The 25104-nt window shown below is 42.7% G+C and overlaps 1 protein-coding gene across 2 annotated transcripts in view; it reads right to left on the bottom strand.

The window, feature by feature from the left end:
- AFG2A (AFG2 AAA ATPase homolog A) overlaps positions 1-25104 on the bottom strand; it is a 521034-nt gene that overhangs the window by 466039 nt on the left and 29891 nt on the right. For both annotated transcript variants that reach the window (XM_073641378.1, XM_073641387.1), the window contains exons 4-6: positions 18282-18343; positions 6915-7508; positions 4714-4843 (exon numbers count right to left, since the gene is read on the bottom strand). In XM_073641378.1, coding sequence (XP_073497479.1) covers positions 4714-4843; positions 6915-7508; positions 18282-18343 — 786 coding nt within the window. The remainder of the gene's footprint in view (positions 1-4713; positions 4844-6914; positions 7509-18281; positions 18344-25104) is intronic.

Raw genomic sequence — 25104 nt, 5'->3', positions numbered from 1 at the left:
AGGAGTAATATAGTACTGCATAGGTCCCAGTCACATCAGTGAGGAGTAGAACAGGTTCTACAGGGCGAGAGATGTTCTTACCCCGGCCAGGAGAGGAGAATCCAGGAAGCCTACCCTCCATTAAAGGGGTTGTCCAGTACTTTATATTACGCACACCCCAGTGTATCCCCCTGGGGCCCCTAAGGATTTTTGTAATTACCTTACGTTGCAGATAATGCCTATCGCTGGCCGCTCACAGGCATCACGTGACCCCCGGCTGCAGCCGGCTCTGACATCCGCTGACGTCACGACAAGTGCTGGCAGCAGCTGGGGGTCTGTGTCTTCTGTGTTCCATGGTGGATGCCAGGCTGTGGACGGTCACAGGCAGAAACAGCAACATAAGATATTTACAAAAATCCTTAGGGGCCCTGGGGGGATACATTGGGGGGTAATATAAAGTAATGGACAACTTCTTTAACCTAAAATTCCGTAACCGAGGTATGAAAATGTGTTGGTTTTTTTTTAACTGGACAACCTTTATTAACGACCATGAGGCTGATCATAAGAGACATGATCACGAAATGATCCTGAAATAAATAGGTAATGTTGAGCTGAACGATGATGAACAAAAGATTGTTCACGCCATAAACACTGAGATTCAGCTGACAACCACCTGAAATATTCCTACATAACTGGTCATCTTACATTACATGCTGTTTGAAGCAATCTGAAAACCAATTTTTCTCAAAAGTGTGTTATTCCAGTTCAGTTGAGGCTGATGTAGACTTCCATAGTGGCCACACTAGCCAGAGACCTTCTCTACTGACGTCTATAACAATTACAGAAAGCTGAGCAGGCTTTCTAGAGACAGAGACCCCCTTGACTGTGAGGCACTGGACCTCCCTTCTCTACACAGGTGAGGGTTTCACAGGTATCTCTAATGCATACAGTATATGGCCTATCCTGTAGGCATGCCAGAAGATAAGAATACCCATTGTAGACCTATTAATAATAGGCAAGGGAAGCTTCAGAGAATGTGAAATTTAATGGCTACAAAGCCTATTACATGGATTATGCGAAAGAGCCTGATTACTTTATTAAAGGGAGTCTGTCACCCTCAAAATGCAAGTTATTCTAAAAAAATAGTTATATAGGGGATCTACAAAAATCGTATAAGCTATGTATGTTTAATTGCTGTAATTATAAAATAAAACAAGTTTTAAAAGTAAGTGAATAAGGGGGCAATGGTGCACCCTTGGTGTGGCCAAGTGCTTGTTGTGTCTTTATGCCACCTCAATTTGCATACGGAGCAGTTCTCCTGACTGGTGACTGACAGCAGTTGCTTGGTCAGTCCTGCGCATGTACACAGACTGTAAAGTAGTCCATGGCGCGCACAGTGTGGAGACAAGCCCCCTTTTCATCATTGCCTCTTGTCATTGTCCGCCGCTCGCTACACTGTGTAAGGCGGCGGTGTTCACACCGTGCAGTAACTGAGGCAGTGACCCAAGCAAGTCCAACATAAGCAGCTTTTATTCAGCAACTCACGGGTAAACAGAAAGTCCTCCGGTTCGCAGCCGGGTTAACATAAGTCCATGAACAACGGTTGCCGGGGGCAACGGCCGCGCTGACCGCTCAGAGCCTGACGGGTGCAGAGCCTTCCCAGGCGTGGGTTCAGCTACTCACAGGCCCGCCGAGCTTTCCTGCTATGTTCCTAGCAGGTCCCAACATAGAACAACACTAATCCTTAATGCAGGGTTTTTAAAGGACCTGTGGCAAGAGCCACTAGAAAACCCAGGTTGGAGGGAGGAGGTTGCCCCACTGCCTTCCTGTAGCCTCCTCCAAGAAATGAAGGCCCTGCTGGGTTTTACTAATCTGCCTTAGCCAGATAGCCTGACCAGGTCAATGCTCACCTTCATTCCTGCATTGCAGCCGCAGGTGTGTCTGTGACTCCAATGCACTTCAATGGGTTTAATAGGTCTCTGTACACATTCTGAGGGATATATAATGTCCCTCATATACGATCCCAGTCACCGCTTCACAACTGATACACCCAGAAGTGTAGCAAGCAGGGCTGGGGAGTCAGAGTCGGTATAAAATGGACCGACTGACTCCTAAAATATATAATAAATTGGTTCAGTAGTACAATGCAGGATGTGCTGTAAAGGTTTCCAGAAAAATTTGGGAAAGTTATGGAATGTCCTATAAAGGTCTGTTCTGTTCCTGATCTAAGGATCTAGACTGTTAGTGGAGATGAATCTGGGCTGCACTTCATGTACATGCTCAGTAGTGGGCAGTGCTGTGGAGTCGGAGGTCAGGGAAATTTAGGAGGTTCGGCTTACCGACTCCATAGCCCTGGTAGTGAGCGGCTTCACAGAAGGAGAGGGCGGAAGGGAATAGTTACGTTCTCCTCCTGTGTTCAGTGTGTCACATAATAGATCATTATCAGCTCTGACATTCACCTATTCTGTGATGCAGAGGTCAGAGCTAGTACTGTCAGAGTCAGTATACAAACTGATGGGGTGAAAATGGGCGCCAAGATCTTGGCCACGCCAAGGGAGCACCATCGCCTCCTTATCTGCATATGGAATAAAACAAGTTTTAAAAGTAATTACAGCAATTAAATATTTACTGCCTATAAGATTTTTACAGGGACTAAGACCCAATATATTGTTTAATTAGTTTCATTTGTATTTCGGGGGTGACAGACTTCTTTTAGAAATTTGACAGAAAATGCAGTTTATTCAATTCCCTAAAAGTGAACATTAGAGACCTACAGACCATTACAAAGTGAGTAACGCTGAACTTGATTTTTGTCCTAAAGTTAATAAAATCTTTACATTTATGAAGTCTTCAATTTTTGAACATTTTTCTCTTGATGTTGTAATCACTACAAGCGTTTGGGACTTTGCTCTGATTTCCTGTTGAGCTGGATATCAAATTATTGAAGACATTCCTGGGAGAGCATGAAGGCCTGAGCAGAGAAGCCTTCCTGTTACCATAGTCAGACCATGGCTATCTGCTTACAGGTTAGTAACACTATGATACAGGACTTTACCAAGTAGCAGGAATTAGCTGCACATTCATCTGTACAGTGCCTCTCACCTACAGAGGAAAGCACATTAACCTATTCATGACTGCAGCAGACTCATCCAAGGGACAATGCACTGGTAGAAGTGAAGAAAATCATAATGTCTTAGCCTACCCAAAAGTATTTTTTTGAATCAATAACTAGTTCAAAGGGTTACTACCATATTATACACATGTTATATTGCTAGGATCGGGGGTGGGGGAGGAGGGGGTCACACCCATTCATTATCAGGATCAGCGAGATACTGGAGTTCAGATCCCTACAAACCTTAAAGTGGTGCTACATCCAAGCCATATGGCACCACTCCACAAGGTGGTAATACCCTTTTAAAGGATATTGGGGAGCTTTATTAAGAGTGGTGCTTCATCCATCACTTTTGAACTCAAGTGCAGTGAAGTAAAGTAAAAAGCATCAGATTTATAGAAGTGGCACACCTCTTAATAAATTTGACGGATCTTTGTCTGTTCTAAAGACAGAAATTTAAGGGGTTATCCAGTCTAAGAAGCAAAGCCTGCAGTCATTGTAGGAGGCTACCAGATGGTGACCCTACGCAATGTGCATAATGTCATGATTACCCGTGTGCTCATCTGACCAACTCTATGCGATTTGCTTAGTTGCGGTCATGTTCCAATTTGTCTCATTTGGCATCTCTCAATAGAAGTGAATGGAGTCCAGTCAGTATGAGACCACAACTGTGCCAGTGACATACATGTGGCCCTGTGACAGCCCACACACACACGGGGAACACGGGGGAACTATGTGCACATATCGTACGGTCACAATTCAGCAGCCTTCAATCACATATTGTGCCTGCAAGCTTTGCTTCTTAGAGCGGACATTACCTTTAAAATGGATTTGGGCTACAATTTGTGGCAAGTAATAAACAATATTGGACTGAAGGTCGCCCTGCCCCCTCACAGTTAACCCCGCTCACTCAGGATTATTATTGCATGTAAGTATTTATTAAGATATATTCAGAAGGAGCAATCGAGCACGGAGATAAGTAAAAACTTTCAGCCTTAGTTCCAAAATTGAAAATAAATAAAAAACAAAACAGATGGCACATTACCAATAATAGCTGTGTCCTTAGTCATAACATAGCGCATTTACCCTAAGAAAAATCCTTAAATAGTCATCTTAAATTGTCATACAGACCAATTACTTGTCTGTATGGCTTTTTAAGATTTTATGGAAGTACATTTACCCTATGCTACAAGTAAGCACCCAGCTATTGTGGGTTTCTAATAAAGCCTAAAAGTTTTTAGTTATCCCAGTGCTTGGTCCCGCAGTTGGAATATACACACTGTTTGCACAGTCTCCATGCAGGTGAGCTGGATCTCATCCTTTTCCTTCCGCGTAATAAGACAGGTGTCAGGAGTGGTGACAGGCCCAGTTGAACATATGAATGTTTTAGTTTATCAGACCAGTAGACAATAGAGCACACTTCACCCATTATGTACTATCCAACACAAAATCCAGGTTTAGAAAATGATTTATAATTCCAAAGTTCCAAAAACATTTCCCTAGTACTCCTACAAACCAACCAGACAACTAGTGTCCCAAACATGCCAGTCCATCAAATTACTGTATATTACTAACACATCTCTGCAAATTAGAAAGCCACGGAAGATCAAAGACCCCCTTACTTGCTCATTATTTCTGGCCCATTAATAACTGAAACATGAGCACCAACTTCATTAGCGATTGCACGTGCGATCAGTGTTTTGCCTGTCCCTGGAGGCCCATATAGTAATACTCCACGTGGAGGAGGAATTCCTGCAATTTAAACAAAAAGGATCAATAAACAGTTCCTCAACGAAGTAGTCAAACAGACATTAAAAGGATTTCATATTATTCATACCAGCTAAAATGAATGTTTCCATTACTGAAACACAATGCATTCAATGCAGGGAGAACCAAATAAAGCATGGAATAATTATAATGTAAGAATAGCACTCATATTCCTTCAAGTTACCATCTTATTTGCAACCGTCAACTCATCTGTAGACACAAATGTTAAAGGGGAGATCCAACAATAACATTTCTTTCAATCCTAAATCTCTATTTAAATGTCATAATCAAATCTGATTACTAATATACTTTAATTAAAATGCCCCTATCCTTCCCTCACTACTCTAACTGCTTTATTTTTTTTTCTACTACTTCCTTTACGATGACACTTTGTTTGAGAATCCCAGTGTATGCTGGGATACTCAAACAAGTGATCATCACGGGGCAAGGGCTGAGGTCACTGCCACAGCTTACACCCCCACCTTGAATCGAAGTGTCATCAGTGACTACAGTTAAAGGGACTAGGCTAGTCTCTGCTCTAGTGAACGTACGCCGGTTGTCCATTCCGACGGATGCTCAGTAGGATCTTGTCACTGTGCACGGTTGTTTTCAACGCAGTGTGACAATGCGCTCCCTGGCCGGCTCTGATCAGAAGTGATGAACCGGCAAAAGAGCACTGTCAGTACACATTGTAAGAAGAAAACAAGTGAACAGAGACCAGCACCGCCTCCGCAAGTGACATCATTTTGCAGGGACGGCGCTGGTCTCTGCTGGCCAGGTTATCTCTTTCAAGGGAGCGCATTGTTACTATGCAGAGAGAAGAACCGTGCACAGTGACAAAATCATGCTCAGGAGAGTAGGAATTCTGAAACAAAGCGTCATAAAATAGGAAGTAGTAATAAACTACGCAGGCTCCCCGGCGCCTGAATAATAGAGAACTGTGGCACTGTGCTCAGCCAAAGGGGCCCGGGAGGAAATAAAGCGCACCCCCTGTGAGCCGCGCCTTGCGCATGCGCCGAGAGGTGAGGGAAAAAAAGCGCTCGTCACAGTGCCCTGTGACATACGGGGGGGGGGGGGTATGGTAAACGTGGACATAGGCGGGGAATTGGTGGAATAATAAGAAGATGGGCGGGGATAGCTTGGCGTCCGGGGGACGTCAAGCTTGTGAAAAACCAAGGAAATAAAACTACATTTCTCTGCATTCAGACCTGTGGGCCATACAGGTATATATAGATTTACTTTTCTATACCCTGTATGCCCATAGTAGAGGTCTGATCACTCCAAAGTGGTGACAGATTCCCTTTAATTGTTAATTTATCTACAACACTTTGTAGGTACACAACACAAATATGCAACATTAAATTAATTTCCCAGGATTAGTTAAATATGGCTGCTTTCTTCCCGGTCCATGGGTTGTGTTGCAGCTATACACAAACAACCACTGGACAGGTATGGGACTATTTTTGGAAGAAAGCATCCATGTTTTTCTAATGCTGGAGAAGCCCTTCAAGGATTTTCACTTAAAAAAGACATGCCAGGCATCATCTTTAAAGAAGCACTCGCATCAAACTTTTTATCCTCTTAATATTTTGCAATCATTAGATTATATAGCACTGTGTACTTACAATTGCCTTCTATGCTGTAAATTCTTCCCTTTTCTCTGCTCTATGTAGAAACAGGAAGTCTTTATTCCCTGCATGAATCATTCCCCTCTTCAACTTCTGACCCAGGTGCTCCCTGCCAGGGACTTCAGCAGTGACTCATGAGTCATACTGGGAAAGTTGACCTCCTGTTTCTACATGGAGCTTAGTAGGATTCAGCTAGTCCTTTTTTAATCACGTGATGTCATAGACCTAATGGAAAAGAGAAGAATTATCTGGATAGAGAGGCAAAATGAGCAATTGTAAGTACACAGTGCCGTATAATGTGATGACTGCAATATATTAAAGATAAAAATTTTGATGAGAGTGATTCTTTAAAATGATGTGTTTTCATTACAGATAAGTAGATGGTTTATTATTTATACCATGATTTTCTCAAATTTCTGACCACTTACCATAGGACTTGAACAATTCAGGCTCCTTCAGAGGTAGCTCTATTGTTTCCCTGATTTCTTTCAGTTGGGTCTGTAAACCACCAATCATATCATAGGTAACTTTGGTTTTTATATTATCTTCTGCTTGTGTCTTTGGACTTTTACATTTTACTTGAGTTAGAGGTGAAATATAATAAAATATATCGGTATTACATCTAACTCCAGCTTTTGTAAGTGGAGACACTTCAGCATGGTCATCGCTGGTACCAGATGTGACGCAGCTAGGACTCCAAGGCGTCTCTTGGGAAGCCTCTCCCATGCTCTGATCTTCTAAAGGTGAAGAAGCAAAGCAATGTTTGTTTCCTTCAGCTTTGCTTGGTGTACTGGTAACCGCTACATCCTTTCGGTCCTCAATATCTAGTGAGCTAAGCTGTAACGAAAGGTCCAAACTGCTGAAGTCCACAATGGATTTGTCAATAGTGGTTTCATGTGGATTACTGTGAAATGGTTCTTGGACACCACCGTCAGGACCTTTTATCCTTTCCACTTGCAAGCTGCACGATCTCCCGTAGAAACTTACATTTATAACATTTCCAGGTAAAACTATTTTCCCATCTAAAATTTGCACAAAAAAAAAAAAAAAAAAAAAAGAGTAGATATAATGGTTTTAGAAAAAGAAAAGAAAAACAAGAAGGGAATCTGTCACCAGGTTTTGCCTCCTAACCTGAGAGCAGCATACTGTAGAGACAGAGACCTTGATTCCAGCAATGTGTCACTTACTGGGCTGTTTGATGCAGCCTTGATAAAATCATTGTTTTCTCAGCAGCAGATTATCACTAAAGGACGAGTAGAGCGGCTGTCATGTAGTCCTCCACATTCGTGAGTTCTGTATAATCCTACTCCCACAAATGATTAGCAGCTTTGCACAGTTTACAAATTAAGCTGCCAATCAGTGGTGGGGGCAGGGTTATACAAAGCTCAGCATTCAGAGAAGAGGTCGATTTGCAGCAGATAAAACTGTGATTTTATCAAAACTGCAGAAAGGAGCCCAATAAATGATACGCTGCTGGAATCAGGGACTCTGTCCTGACATTGTGCTGCTCTCAAAGGGTGTAGTAAAACATGGTTACAGATTTCCTTTAACAAGATTTTATCACAGCAAAGAATGTCTGATACCTAAATGTCATCCCCAGAGATCACTATAACATGGTATCCTGATCCCCCATAACTCCTCACTTCACAACCACAGAGAAGAGATCTCTGAATGGAGCAATGGCCGAGCATGCGTGGTGTCACCCTAGTCATATTCTTTGGGACTGTCAGAGAAAGAAGAGTCCAGAACTCAGCCTCTTCCATCAGCCTCATACACACTATCATGCTTAAATGACGCTACATTCAAATGCGATTGTGCAGTGAAAAGTTGGAGGTCTTGCAGCATCATTATAGAAACATATGAGACAACAAAACCTTTATCTATCCCACTGAAAGGTGATAAATATTTATTGTGGGAAAACATTACTATAGGAACGCTCCCAACAAAATGCAAACCCAGTTTTCAACAGACAAGCCGAGTCACGTTTGACAGTCTGGTTGCTAGGGACACACAACCTAACAATTGAGGTGAACTGACTGCACATCTCTAGCAAAAAGTCTGTCTCACATTTCCCAGGATAGGCCAATGAACTAAGGGCGGGGAATAAGCAAGAGGCTTCCCATAGGGCACACATGTCAAATTCTAAACTTGACCCGCAGGGTGGTTTTATTTGGCCCGCAACACCAGAACCACCACCTCTATGTGGGGCCATTATTCTGTATGGAGGACTATGTGGGGCCCATTATTCTGTATGGAGGACTATGTGGTGCCCATTATTCTGTATGGAGGACTACGTGGGGCCATTATTCTGTATGGAGGACTATGGGGGGCCCATTATTCTGTATGGAGGACTATGGGGGCCCATTATACTGTATGGAGGACTATGGGAAGCCCATTATACTGTATGGAGGACTATGGGAAGCCCATTATACTGTATGGAGGACTATGGGGGGCCCATTATACTGTATGGAGGACTATGGGGGGCCCATTATACTGTATGGAGGACTATGGGGGGCCCATTATACTGTATGGAGGACTATGGGGGGCCCATTATACTGTATGGAGGACTATGGGGGGCCCATTATACTGTATGGAGGACTATGGGGGGCCCATTATACTGTATGGAGGACTATGGGGGGCCCATTATACTGTATGGAGGACTATGGGGGGCCCATTATACTGTATGGAGGACTATGGGGGGCCCATTATACTGTATGGAGGACTATGGGGGGCCCATTATACTGTATGGAGGACTATGGGGGGCCCATTATACTGTATGGAGGACTATGGGGGGCCCATTATACTGTATGGAGGACTATGGGGGGCCCATTATACTGTATGGAGGACTATGGGGGGCCCATTATACTGTATGGAGGACTATGGGGGGCCCATTATACTGTATGGAGGACTATGGGGGGCCCATTATACTGTATGGAGGACTATGGGGGGCCCATTATACTGTATGGAGGACTATGGGGGGCCCATTATACTGTATGGAGGACTATGGGGGGCCCATTATTCTGTATGGAGGACTATGTGGGGCCCATTATTCTGTATGGAGGACTATGTGGTGCCCATTATACTGTATGGAGGACTATGTGGGGCCCATTATACTGTATGGAGGAGTATGTGGGGCCTATTATTCTGTATGGAGGACTATGGGAGGCCCATTATACTGTATGGAGGACTATGGGAGGCCCATTATACTGTATGGAGGACTATTTGGGGCCCACTATTCTCTATGGAGGACTATGTGGGGCCCATTATACTGTATGGAGGACTATGGGAAGCCCATTATACTGTATGGACGACTATGTGGGGCCCATTATACTGTATGGAGGACTATGGGAGGCCCATTATACTGTATGGAGGACTATGGGAGGCCCATTATACTGTATAGAGGACTATGGGAAGCCCATTATACTGTATGGAGGACTATGTGGGGCCATTATTCGGTATGGAGTACTATGTGGTGCCCATAATACTATATGGCGCTCATTCTGTATGGAGGATTATGTGGGGCCTATTATTTTGTATGGAAGATTTTGTGGGGCCCATTATACTGTATACTGGTTGGCCCACGACTTTGTCCAAGTTTTTCATTTTGGCCCTCTGTGTGTTTGAGTTTCACATCCCTGCCATAGGGCCATGTTCCCAGCATGCTATAAGCATCTGTTTATCATATACACCAGGACATATATGCTTAACAGATGCCATACAGTGACATCCATTACCAGAGGTTCGCACTGTAATATGCATTTAGCCTATATATCTTTGTACTGGATACTGTTGATTGGAAGCGCAGATAAACATTTTCTCCAATTTTCTAAAAAAATATTTAGATTTGAGAGTCCTCAGTGGTTGATACCTTTTAATGGCTAACTGAAAAGATGGTAACAAATTGCAAGCTTTCAAGACTACGCAGGTCTCTTCATCAGGCTAGTATACACACAAAAAAATACAATAGGTAAGACAGGTGATGAAAAGCAGAGTTATTATGGAAGAGATAAACAGTTTGGGCTATAAATATTTTAGCAGTTAATAGATAAGGAGTGTGATTCTCTCAAATCAAAATATTTTTCTATCTACTGGCTAACACGGTAAAAGAATATATATTTTCCCTATATCCAATTTTCTACAAATTTGTAATACAATATTATTATTACACATTTAATTAAACGCAGCCACAAGTCTGCTGAAAAGTTCTACAGAACTCAATATTTTGTTATCAAAAGTATCGGCTCAACACTACCATTAAGTCGTAAACCCTTCATGAGCAAAAAAAGAGGAGGTGAGGTCAGGCCATGTCTGGTACTTCACTGCACTCTATGCATTACTTTCAGTAAAGAGCTTTATTTGGGTGTGTGCACACTAATACTTGCAGATTTTCCTGCAGCGACACCAGAGTTTTGGCAAAAAAAACAGTTCGTAAAATATGCGCGTTTTGCTGTCTTTTTATGTGCGGTTTTTATCCTTTCATTTGTACCTGTGAATAACGCTGAAAGAATTGACATGCTGCAGATAAAAAACGAACAAAAAAAACGCTTTAATGGTACAAATCAGCAAGGAAAAAAATAAGCAGAATGTGCAGGAGATCCCAGAAAGCTCATTCACTTTGCCAGTACTGTAAAACACTGTTTTTTCCACAATAAAAAAATAGTGTGGTAAAAATGGAATGTGTGAACAAGCACTTGCACTTTACTGTCACACACGAGCTTATAATTACATCATTCATCTGACAACTACAGAATCCAAAGACATATAGGGCTCAGGTCCTCCGCCATGCCATGGTCTGCTTGTCTGAAGTAATTGTAATTATGGAAGACCGGAGATTAGTAAATAAGTTGTTTTTACAAACCTGAAATGTGCACACCTCATTAACCATTAATGCAATGAAGCAAATCACATCTATCATGTCACACAATATATATTTAGATTCACTGTACATTGTAGTAGAGTGAACCAAATAAAATGTCATACATAAATCTATTTAAGACAACTAAAAGTCCTCCTGATGGACAAAGACCTAAATTGGCCATATCAAGCATGTTGGATTTTCGTGGGGATATGGATTTGATTTGTAGTCCAAAAGCTGAGGGTTTAGTGGTCAAAGAATGAACATTTGCAAAGTTGTTTTTTATTTTTCAAGATTAGTGTGTGTATGCAGCTATAGCCTGTATCACAATGCTATATCTTTAAAGCGTCTCTGTCACTAGATTTACAAACTGCATAAATTTATAGATTTATTAGACCCGATGAGGTTGGTGTGCTTACTATGATAATCCATGTCACAATCCTTAAAAGGTGTTGACCACTACTTTACAAGTCTCTTTTATGTGAACTAACAGGCATAGATAAACTCTTTACTAAATACTTTGCTTTCTAAAATCCCACTGTAATCTGAGCTCCCGCACACAGCTGTCACTTGTATCTGTACACAGCAGAGTTTAATTTTTAATAATATATATATATATATATATATATATACACACACACACACACACACATATACACACACTGTTCTGTACTCTGTGTAATGTTATAAGCTGTTGTATTCCCTCTATATTATGAATACATTCCTCTTTCTCCCTCAACATCCATTAGTCAGTGAGCGGGAGTGAGGGATAATCTTTATTAACAGAGCTGGTGTTCTGGTGATTTGTGCATCATTTATATTCCCTGCAACAGTGTCTATAGTACAGGAGATCATGCTGAGTTGGGTGCGATGCTGGGGGTGGAGTGGGAGGGGTTTAGTGCTAGGACTGATGCTGGGGGTTCAGTGGGAGGGGTTTAGTGCTAGGACTGTGTGCGATGCTGGGGGTGGAGTGGGAGGGGTTTAGTGCTAGGACTGTGTGCGATGCTGGGGGTGGAGTGGGAGGGGTTTAGTGCTAGGACTGATGCTGGGGGTTCAGTGGGAGGGGTTTAGTGCTAGGACTGTGTGCGATGCTGGGGGTGGAGTGGGAGGGGTTTAGGGCTAGGACTGTGTGCAATGCTGGGGTGGAGTGGGAGTGGCTTCGTGCTAGGACTGTGCGATGCTGGAGGGTGGAGTGGGAGTGGATTAGTGTTAGGACTGTGTGCGATGCTGGGGGGTGGAGTGGGAGTGGCTTCATGCTAGGACTGTGTGCGATGCTGGGGGGTGGAGTGGGAGTGGCTTCGTGCTAGGACTGTGATGCTGGGGGTGGAGTGGGAGGGGTTTAGTGCTAGGACTGATGCTGGGTGTGGAGTAGGAGGGGTTTAGGGCTAGGACTGTGCGATGCTGGGGGTGGAGTGGGAGGGGTTTAGTGCTAGGACTGTGTGCGATGCTGGAGGTGGAGTGGGAGGGGTTTAGTGCTAGGACTGTGTGCGATGCTGGGGGTGGAGTGGGAGGGGTTTAGTGCAAGGACTGTGTGCGATGCTGGGGGTGGAGTGGGAGGGGTTTAGGGCTAGGACTGTGTGTGATGCTGGAGGTGGAGTGGGAGGGTTTAGGGCTAGCACTGTGTGCGATGCTGGGGTGGAGTGGGAGGGGTTTAGGGCTAGGACTGTGCGATGCTGGGGGTGGAGTGGGAGGGGCTTAGTGCAAGGACTGTGTGTGATGCTGGAGGTGGAGTGGGAGGGTTTAGGGCTAGCACTGTGTGCGATGCTGGGGTGGAGTGGGAGGGGTTTAGGGCTAGGACTGTGTGCGATGCTGGGGGTGGAGTGGGAGGGGCTTAGTGCAAGGACTGTGCGATTCTGGGGATGGAGCGGGAGGGGTTTAGTGCTAGGACTGTGCAATGCTGGGGGTGGAGGGGTTTAGCGCAAGGACTGTGCGATGCCGGGGGTGGAGGGGTTTAGCGCATGGACTGTGTGATGCTGGGGGTGGAGGGGTTTAGCGCATAGACTGTGTGATGCTGGGGGTTGAGTAGGAGGGGTTTAGGGCTAGGACTGTGTGCGATGCTGGGGGTGGAGTTGGAGGGGTTTAGTGCTAGGACTGTGCGATGCTGTGGGTGGAAGGGGAGGGGTTTAGTGCTAGGACTGTGCGATGCTGTGGGTGGAAGGGGAGGGGTTTAGTGCTAGGACTGTGCGATGCTGTGGGGGGAGGGGGAGGGGTTTAGTGCAAGGACTGTGCGATGCTGGGGGTGGAGGGGGAGGGGTTTAGTGCAATGACTGTGCGATGCTGGGGGTGGAGGGGGAGGGGTTTAGTGCAATGACTGTGCGATGCTGGGGGTGGAGGGGGAAGGGTTTAGTGCAAGGACTGTGGGATGCTGGGGGTGGAGTGGGAGGGGTTTAGGTGGAGGTCTGTGCTCACTGCTGGCTTGCAGCCCAGGACAAGGGCCGATGGGAATCGTAGTCAGAAGGGAACAGAGGAATTCTGAAGAGTAAGTAATGTCAGGGCTCATAAAGTGAAGCAAAAAGGCATATAACATCAAACTGGTAGAAAATGTACAGGAGCATTATCCTTAAAGGGATATTCCCATCTCCAAGATCCTATCCCAATATGTAGTAGGTGTAATATTATTAATAATAATAATAATAATAATAATATTAACAAATACCTCCAATTAGAAATGTAGTATAGTTTTTCTCATTCGCTATGTCTCTTTCCTCATGTGCAGGCATTGCAGGATCTTAGGTATCCATAGCTACAACCACTGATATAGTGACAGCCAGTTGGTAGTGGTCGTAACCATGGATACCTAAGGTCTTGCAATGCCTGCACATGAGGAAAGTGACATAGCGAATCAGAAGAACTATACTATATTTCTAATTGGAGGTATTTGCCATTATTATTATTATTATTATTATTATTATTATTATTACACCTACTACATATTGGGATAGGATCTTGGAGATGGGAATACCCCTTTAAGCATTTTTGGCAAAAAGAGTAACTGAGTTAAGGCTCATTCAAACATCAGTTTTTCTCATACAAGTGCTATCTATTTTTCACAGATTGCACACCTACCTATAAGAGTCTATGGGGTAGTTCACATGTGAGATTTTTTTCCTTGGACAGAGTGGTCCACACAAAAGCACTGAGACTTGTCCGATGTTTATTAGTGGGTCGAATCAAACTTAACAATGCAAGTCTATAGGTCGGTCCATGAAAGAAACATTCAGCACTCGGAAGCCATCTGACAAATAGGGAAAGCTTGAGAAATCTCCAATTTTTTTTTTTTTTTTTTCATTCAAAAAATATTTGGAAACTGATCAAAATCTGATGGCAAAAAGTGACACACTGATGACTCTGATCAAATACACTGATGAAACCCAGACTAGTTTTTTTTTTTTCCACCCCTTCTCAAAATCACTGAAGTGTGAAAGAGCCCCTAGGGTAGTGGATAACCTCTTCAATGAAAGTTTAAACTCAATACTGCCTACTAGTCTGATTGGCAGCACCTCAGGCTATGTGCGCACAATGCGGATTTGAAGCAGAAATTTCTGGAGCGTTTTTTGCCTCTCCCTGGCAGAAAAAAAACGCAAGCGTTTTTTTAAGCATTTTTGTACATCAATTAATGCTTTTTGGAGCTAAATAAAGTTATTTGGTGGGACATTGCTTAAACCCTTGGATTACCATAAGAACTGGGGTAAGTATATTGGTTAATTTAAATGATTAAATAATGTGTATGTTGTATTTCAAATAAAGTGTTTACAATGTGTCTGTGTGTTTATTTAACTCTTTACTTTAAGTTTAGTCATGAAAAGGTCTGATTGACACCTTGTCATCACCAAACAAAAGAGCTGGGTGTCAGCTAGTCCTATTCACCCAATCTTCATTAGCATTTCTATTCATGTAATTTATGCGGCTGCTGTGAGTTGGTATTTTTAGCCTGGGAAGGTGCCAGTAGGCAAACATGGTCCCTGGCCATAATTAACATCTCACAGCTGGTTCGTTAGCCACTACATCCCCCCTATCAGCACTCAGCAGCGCTTTGAACACAACTGGCGTGTTAGCTACAGAAATTGACATGCTGCGGGTGAGTTTGGGTACGTGGCCACGATCAGGAACCGTGGCAGGTCTGACGCTGCGTGTTTATACAGCGTCAAACCCGCAGCGTCCAGATATTACAGCATAGTGGATGGGATCTCTAAAAATCCCATGTCCGTTATGCGTGCATCAGAGGCTCCGGATCACCCGCGGACACTGACATGCGGCGCGTCTTTAAAAGGACCGCAGCATGTCAAATTCTCCGCAACAGAAATTTCACCACTAGAAAGTATTGAATGCGGTAAATCTGCATGGTTCAATGAACACATGTGGTTTTACCTGCGTTCAATAGAATGCAATGTTTTGGATGCAGCAAAAAATATGCGTCCAAAGCGCCGCTACGTCCGGATCGTGGGCACAGAGCCGAAAATGTAAAAAAAAGAAAAATGGCGTGGGCTCCCGCGTAATTTTTATAACCATCAGAGGGAAAGCCGACCGCTGGGGGCTGATATTAGTAGGTGGGGAAGAAGCCATTAGTCAACAATGTTCCCTGGCTATTAATATCAGCCCACAGCTGTTTGTTTAGCCTTTACTGGCTAGATTACAGGGGGACCCCAGAAAAAAATTGAAGTAGGATCCCCCTATAAAATCTAACCAGCAAAGGCTAAACAGAAAGCTGCAGGCTGATATTAATAGCCAGGGAAGGGGCTATGAAGATCAGCTGACGGTCACGTGACCATCAGCTGATCTGTGACGTCAGCGCAGGTCCTGACTGTCACGTGACCACCAGGATCTGAGCCGACGTCACCGCTCAGCTGATTGTCATGTGAGCGCATGTCCTGTAAGTATCAGCGGGAGGTTTATCAGCCGGAGCGGCGGTAGGGATGAGAGGAGTTGTAGTCTCCTCTTCATCCCGGGTACCACACGCACCGCGTTAGCGCCGCAAATTCGCGGCCATTGAATTTAATTGAAACGCAGCAAATCCAAATTTACCTGCGGGTTTGCTGCGTTTCAATGTAACTCAATGGTCGCGAATTCAAGGCGTGATCGCTTGAAATGGCCATGCTGTGTTTTGCAACACAATGCGAATTTGGCGTGTTAATTAACGCATCATGTGCACAGCACATCCGAATTCGCATTGCTATGCATGGCAGACCGATTAACAAGTGTTTTTGCGGCCGGAAAAACGCTTCAAAAATGCTATATGCGAACGTAACCTCAGGCAGACTGAATGAGGGGAGACTGAATACACTTGGACTCATAAGCTTCTAATATGTAAAAAAATCAGGGTTCTCACCGAGATACATGCATTAAAGATTTCATTAATAGTCTTTGGGACACTCCATGTATCACAGTGGTTTTAATTTAGAAATCCACATGAATCTCATGGACCCCAACCAATGATAGCATAACATTTTTTCAACTGGTACGCAAGACGTTGTTTTAAACTTTTATTTCAACCACATCAGAGGTCATCCTAAGACCAAGAACTGCTAAACTACAATATCCAGTGAAAATGCTCTTTTTATACCCAATACAGCAGGTAGGGTATGTAAAACATGAACACTGCAATATAGAGACAACTATTCCACATAAAAGGTTTGCTCTGTTTTTTAATACCTGCTCATTTCCTCTACAGTAGCTCCTGTCGCTGATACATGTACAATGGCGTGCTTGTGTGTGCAGGTCAGATTACATGAGTACTTATAGGTACATATGAATGTGGGAGCACTGGATATATGGACAGAGCAGAAATAGGTTATCATTTGATGGTTGCCACAAGGATAGTGTGCTCTGTTTATGTGTGTTCTTGTAGTACCAACTGGACATCAAGAAAAATAGGTAGAAAGAGGTAGAATTAAAAATATCTAAAAATAAGGGAGACTGACCCTCGCTTTAACACAATGACCTTATGTGGGGAAACAACAAGGAGATAGCCATTTTTCTCCAAATCTCAAAAAGTGCAAAAAAAATTTACTTATTAAATATTTTAAAAATAGGTTTGTGTATTTAATATATAAATGTTGGCATCATATTAACAAATCTGATTAAAATGTTAAATGGAACTGTCACTAGATTTTTACAAAATATGTTACATGCAATATTTAAAAGGGGTTGTCCACTAAGACAAATCCTTCTGAATTGCTATATTTTCCCCCTCTACATTAATAACATCTATATACTCACCTGAGGTGCTGGTCCCGTTCCAGCAGTGTTGGCACTGGCTCTCCCAGGGATCATGTAACATTTTTATGTCACACAATCCCTACAGCCAATAAGTGCTGACTTCACTCTCCCCGCCTTCGGAAGTATCACATACATCCGAAGGAAGTAAGAGAGCAGCAGCAGAAAGAGTGAAGTCAGTGCTGATTGGCCACAAGGATCCCGTGACATAATGTCATGAGATCCCCGGGAAAGGCAGTGCAGATACCGCCGGAAAGGCGCCGGCATCAGAGGAGAGTATAGGTTTTATTATTTTACTAGGGGGGAAACAGGGATTCAGAAGAGGTTGTCAGAGTAGTGGACAACCCCTTTAAATAGGTATCTTAGACCGGATGATGCTTATGTATTTGCTTTGAAAATGCATGTAATAATGGCCATATAAGCATTTTTTAATTTTTTCCCACCACATACTAAATTGAGCTAGAGCTAGGCTCACAAAATGATCATATAAATTTCAGACTTGACATCTTTCAAAAATGATTATACAGCCACTTTGACTTAGATTTTCAAAGTGAGTACACTAACCTTATCAGGTCTAAGAGATCTACTTAATAATCTTTGCAGCTTGGCTCATAATATCTAGTGACCGATCCACTTTAAAGAGTCTATTAAAAAACAGGATTCATCTTACATTCCTGTGAAATGCAGTACAAAAAATGTAAAATGAAAAAATACAAAGAACGCTTACCCATGAGCCTCAGCAGGAAAGATGACAGCTCTTCTACACTGACAGCACTGGCATCCTTCTCCCTGTGATGATGAATGAAAACAAGTCGGCATGGTGAATAAAGGTGTCTCACATGTAACGTGTGCTGACACAGAGGGCTTCCAGATGTTAATACTTAAGATTTATCAATCTTTGCAAAAAAATAAGCTTAGCCCAATTTTGAATGCTGTACATACTTGTCCTAAAGCCCTCATAACAGGGAACCTGTGTTTCACGTAGAACAAGTAGTATCACATAAAGGAATTCATTCAGACAAGACCAATCCTCCACTGTGCATCTGAAGCCAGGCAAACATACTACCCTAATGGTATGTGTGAGGGTATTACTGTATATTAATGCTGAATGATGCCCTCTCTTCACAGAACGATTGGTGGTGGTGTAATAGCAAGTATTTTTAATTATGCAGATAAATGGTTTTGTACAGGCCAACAGGTATTAACCTATAATAAAACCTATACAGTGGATATAAAAAGGCTACAAAAATGCCAGATTTTTGTCATTTAAAAAAGAAAAATCATACCAAGAAGAGTTATTTCAGAACTTTTTTCACCTTTAATATCACCCATAATCTGTATAAATTCATTGATAATCAAACTGAAATAATTTTTAGGGCAAAAATAAAAAGCAACAACTAAAATAATGTGGTTGCATAAGTGTGAAAGCCTTCTCATATAAAATTGGGGATGTGGCTGTGTTCAGAATTAGCCAAATCACATTAACGCATGTTAAATAATAGTCAGTGCACAGCTTCCATCAGTTACAGTGATTCTGATTAACCCCATATAAAGTTTAGATGTTCTACTAGGATTTTCCTGACGTTTTCTCCAGTTGCATTTTAAAGCAAAAGCCTGGGTCTGTAGACAGCTTACAACACAGCAAAGGGATCTTCTTGTTGAAAGTTATCAGCCAGGAAAAAAAGTACCAAAAAATTTCCAAGGCATTAGATTTACAATGGACTACTGAAGACTGTCGTCAAAAAGTGGCTCAAATTTGGCTCAATGACATTACTGGACATCCCAGAAAAATTTATGAAAAGACAAAGAAGAAAATTGGTCCAGGAGATTGCCAAGAGGCTTACAGCAACATTAAAGGAGCTGCAGGTAGCTTTTTGTTGCAAATAAAAACATCCAAGTCTAGTCCTATTTTACTAAAACTCCGAAGACCTACTGATAAGGAAAATTAGATTGTGAGCCACAATGGGGACAGTGCTGATAATGTCTAAAGCACTGTGGAAAAATAAATAAAACTTACATCAAGTCTACCAGAAGCATGTGGGAAATCGTGTTATGGTCGGATGAGACCAAATGTTAAAAATTTTGGCCATAAATTCTAAAAGATACGTATGGCGCAAAGTGAACACTGCATATCACCAAAAGAACACTATACACACGTGGTGGAGGCTGCATTATGCTTTGAGGCTATTTTTCAGAATAGGAACTAGGGCTTTAGTCCGGTTGGAGGGAATTATGAACAGTTCCAAATGCCAGTCAATTTTGCATCAAACCCTTCAGGGCCTCTGCTAAAAAAGCTAAAGCTGAAAAGGAATTTCAACTTTCAGTACAACAATGACTCTAAGCATACCTCCAAATCAAGAAAAGAATGGACTGACAAGAAGATGATCAAAGTTTGGAATGGCCCAGCCAGAGCCCAGACCTAAATCCTATTGGAAATCTGTGGATGACCTGAATAAGGCTGTACACAAAAGATGCCTTCGCACTTGGACAGATTTGGGGCTGTTCAGCCCAAAGAGACTGAATGCTGTCATACATTCAACGCATATTTCAACAAAAGTTTTACTTTAAGGGTATGTATATTTATTCAACTACATTATTTTAGTTCCTTCTTTTTCCACCCAGAAATATTTCACCTTATTTTTCAAGTGAATTGTCCAGATTATAGGTGGTGTTTGACCACTTTTCAGTTTGTATACCTTGGAGGTTTGTACTTCAGCTAGGGAGTGTGAACAAGAACTTATATCTGTGAAACACTAAGAAATCTATTGGCACCAAATAAAAAAAAATATCTACTATAAGCTAAAGAGAGAATTCACAGACATGACAGCCAGAATGAAAATATTCACTGCTTACATTGCTAGCTCCTGGAAGCATTGAAACAGAATACACAATGGAAAAAAAATTATATAGAGGATAGCTAGTTTACATACCTACTTTCCCAGGGAGCATTTCATGAACTAAATTACTCCCTACACTAGCTGCGATTCTCTACAAGGAGAAACATTAATCCCCAAGGACCACAATTTACTCGAGAGCAATAATCTTTATGAGGGGCAGGCTCAGCCAGTCAGTAGTGATACAGGGGGAGGCTCAGTCAGTCAGGGGTGATACAGGGGCAGGGTCAGTCAGGGGTGATACAGGGGCAGGCTCATTCAGGGGTGATACAGGGGGAGGCTCAGTCAGGGGTGATACGGGGAGAGGCTCAGTCAGGGGTGATATAGGGGAGGCAAAAAAATGAGAGAAATCCTCCCTTAGTGACTGAGCCCTCTCGCCCTCTATTACCAATGAGTAAAGCCCCCCTATGACACTCACTGTTGGCAGGGGCTCACTTAGTCAAGGGTGATAATCCTACTCAGCTACCTATATCTAGCCTTTGGTGAGTGATGTAGAAGGGAGCCATCCATCTCCCTGTGCTTCTTACTGTCAGCCTGTGACACTGTGGAGGAGAACTGTTACTCAGCACAGCATGGTTTATTACTTGAGCTGTGCAGTCAGTGCAGGGAAGAGGCCACAAACAAAACTAACACTGACTGGCTGTGCTGCTGCCAATCACTGTTAGACTTTCCAACATCAGCACTGCTCTCCCTGGTTGCTCCAGGTGCAGTATCACAGTGACAAGGATCCAGCATTATTGATCAGCGTTCTGTCAGTACGACTAGTGAGCTGTAGTGTTGATCTAGTATGTATCATTAACTCTGTTGGCGAGCACGCTAATAATACATACTAGATCAACACTGGTGATCGGCTGTCTGCACTGCAGCAGAAGAGATTCAGTGACCTGTGCACTCTCCCGGGACATCTAATGCTGGGAGGAGCGGTGAATAGTAATCAGTAGCACTAACACATGTGAGCCGCCATGCGCTTGCAGCATGTCATGTGCTAGTGCCACTCAGTACTGCTGACCGTTCCTCCCAGCATTAGACATCCCGTGTGAGTACATGGGTCACCGAATCTCTTCAGCTGCAGACAGCAGCTCACTTCTCATACTGACCAGAACGCTGATCATTCCTGCTGGATCCTGATCACTGCGTTACCGCACCTGGAACAACCATGGAGAGCTGCCATCAGTGAATCTCTCTCTTCTGCAACTCATGAGTACTGAATGGAACACTGTTCTTATCAGCCAGCATTTTATCACCGCTGTTGCTGTAGTCTGTAGACAGCTGACAGTGCCAGCACGTGGGCCCACCGGAGGATCCTCCGGTCCCCTGGTGGGCCAGCCCGACCCTATATATACAGCTGAACGAAGAAGTTTACGTACACTATATAAAAAGACACATATGCATGTTTTTCTCAATACCTGACATGAAATCAGAATAAACTTTTCCCGTTATAGGTCAATTACAATTACCATAATTTGTAATATTTGCCAAATGCCAGAATAATGAGAGAGAGAGAGAATGTTTTAAGGGATTTTTATTACTTAATGCAAAGTCAAAAGTTTACATGCACTAAGATTACTATGCCTTTAAAGAATTCTGGACTGCCCATATGATGATAGTTTTTTGGCAACATCTGAGTTAATTAGAGATACACACCTGTGGATGTATTTTAATGCACACCTGAAAACACACTGCTTCTTTGTGTAGCTTCATGGGAAAGTCTAAAGAAATCAGCCAAGATATCAGGAAGAGAATTGTGGACTGGCAGAAGTCTGGCTTCATCCTTGGGTACAATTTCAAGATACCTGATGGTGCCTCGTTCATCTGTACAAACAATTATATGCAAGTACAAACAAGATAGGAATGTCTAGCAATCATACCGCTCAGGAAGCAGACAGGTTCTGTGTCCCAGAGATGAACATGCTAGTACTTTATCAACATGGGCTGAAAGGCCACTCTGCCAGGAAGAAGCCATTAGTCCAAAAAAAAACCTAAAAAAGCCAGATCAATGTTTGCAAATGCACACAGGAACAAAGACCTTCATTTTTGGAAACATGTCCTGTGGTTTGATGAAACTAAAATTTAACTTTTTGGGCATAATGACTATCGTAACGTTTGGAGGAAAAAGGGAGAAGCTTGGATGCCTAAAAACACCATACCAACTGTGAAACACGGGGGTGGCAGCATCGTGTTATGAGGTTGCAGGAGGGACTAGTGCACTTTACAAAATAGATGGCATCATGAGAAAAGAAAATTATGTGACAATACTGAAGCAACATCTCAAGACATCAGCCAAGAAGTTAAAGCTTGGGCGGAAATGGGTCTTCCAAATGGACAATGACCCCAAGCATACTGCAAAAATGGTAAAGTGGCTTAAGGAAAACAAAGTCAATGTTTTGGAATGCCCATCACAAAGCCCTGATCTCAATCTTATTGAAAATTTATGGGCAAAGCTGCAAAGGCAGGTGTGAGCAAGGCGATCTACAAACCTGGATCAGTTACACCAGTCTTGTCAGGAGGAATGGGCCCAAATTCCGACCAACTATTGTGCGAAGCTTGTGGAAGGATATCCCAAACGTTTGACCCAAGTCATTCAGTTTAAGGGCAATGGTACCAAATACTAATGAAATGTATGTAAACTTTTAAATTTGCAGTAAGTAATAAAAATGCCTTAAAACATTCTCTCTCTCTCATATTATTCTGGCATTTTGCAAATGTTAAAAATTATGGTAATCCTAATTGACCTAAAACAGTAAAGGTTTATTCTGATTTCATGTCAGATATTGAGAAAAACATGCATGTATAGTGTATGTAAACTTCTGGTTTCAACTGTAACATATACACATATATATATATATACACACACAAACATTATATATATATTTTGTGTGTGTAAAATATATATATATATGTATATGTACGTGTGTGTGTGTGTATATATATATGTGTGTGTCCCCATAGTTAGATTTCCTTTCGGTGGTAGAAAAATAAATAGTTTTGGATGATTACTATTGTCACTTCATTGTCTGCGTCGTTGCATCCAAATAACCTGTACAAAAATTCTAAGTATGTCATTGGGTTGGAAGGAGTTAAACAGGCAGTTTTGATGACATCACAAAGCACATAAACATCATAGACATCATGTGACATCACAATTGGTATAGAATGTACATGAAGTGTAACACCTGAGCCATCTTGTTTCATTAGAGCCTGACAGCTTGGAGGAAACAAGTCCAGGTAGGCAACTCTTCACGTATGACCTCACTCATACATTGTATAGATGGGGGGTTAGTAGTGGGATTCAGAACTGCATCATTAACCTGAAAATCTCAGCAAATGGCACTGGATCATGTGTGCTGTGCTGTGATTGTTATAATGATTCTGTGATTTAAAAAAAATGTTGTTGACCAGATTCTAAGGAAAATCGGTCCATTTGGGTGATTTAGGAAGCCAGTGTGAGCCTGACCTAACAGGGGTTACCAATCTGCAAAACCCCTTCCCTAAATGAGGACTTGCTGGTGATCAACTGATCCACTGGTCGTGAAGACCCTCAGCAATCGGATGGTTTTGCCCTCTATAGCACCCATGTGCTCTAAGAAAAGCATATAGAAAGGGGTGGGCCAGTTGAGACCACTCCATTTGGCTCCATTTTTGGGTAGCTTTGCCATTAATGTTGTCAAAACATGGCGTTTTCATAACAAATGTAATTGCAGACTGGAACAGTTCTCCATTGTCAGCTCTCTTGGTCCTGTTGGATCATGGGGGACCTGGAACTGACGGTTTATCATGATCAGGAATTGCAGTATGGCGTTCTGTGTTTTCCTCTAGTTCATAGAACAGTAGGTGAATTAGAATAAAAGGGTGGAAATGTTCAGGTTATAACGTGCGTCATGACTCAATTAAAAATGGGGCTGGTGATTATTTGCAGCCTGTGATTTTGTTTTATTAATCCAAATCTTCCTTGATGTTGGAAACTTGATACATAACACAGCAGTGGCAGTTATTATGACATCCAGGGGACATGACATCACAGATATCACATGACATCACAATTGGTACAGAATGTATACAGTTCTAATCCTGACCCATCTTGTGTCCCAGAGGCAGCAGCTTGAGGAAGACAAGTCCAGGTAGGCAGCTGTTCACTGAACACTAAGGCCCCATTCACACATTGTGTAGCTGTGGGATGTTTGTGGTGAAGTTGAGAACTGCACCATTTACCCCTAAAAAATCTCAGCAAACATCTCTGAGTGATGTGTTCTCTCTTGTGTATCAGGGTGATTCCTTAAATAGGACCTATCATTGAATCCTCTTTTTTGTAATGGTAGGTGTTATGTCTCATCTAGTTCAGATGAGCAGCTGTAATGAAGCACGGACAGATGTCGGTGGCGAAGCAGGATGGCCTGGCAGAAGCAACGGGGAACGTAGTAGCTTGATGACAGCAGGAGGACCAGAACTGGAACAACAGGAAATCATGAGCAGAAATGAAGCAATGGCAACTGGCGTAATTAGAGTTACAGACTCTGATCAGACTTTGATCAGAGCGGCATCAGTTTTTCTCGGATGTGGAGAGGAGATACAAAAGGTTTCTCACCTTCACCCTTCTGTCAGTCGGTGAAAATCGGACCACACTCAAATGTCATCAAAGTGCGGTCCAATTTTTTCACA

Source organism: Phyllobates terribilis, unplaced genomic scaffold (genome assembly GCF_046119375.1).
Source record: "Phyllobates terribilis strain yellow unplaced genomic scaffold, ASM4611937v1 Scaffold_1__5_contigs__length_1240528914, whole genome shotgun sequence".
NCBI classification, from domain to species: domain Eukaryota; kingdom Metazoa; phylum Chordata; class Amphibia; order Anura; family Dendrobatidae; genus Phyllobates; species Phyllobates terribilis.
This window is presented reverse-complemented; position numbering and strand designations above follow the sequence as displayed.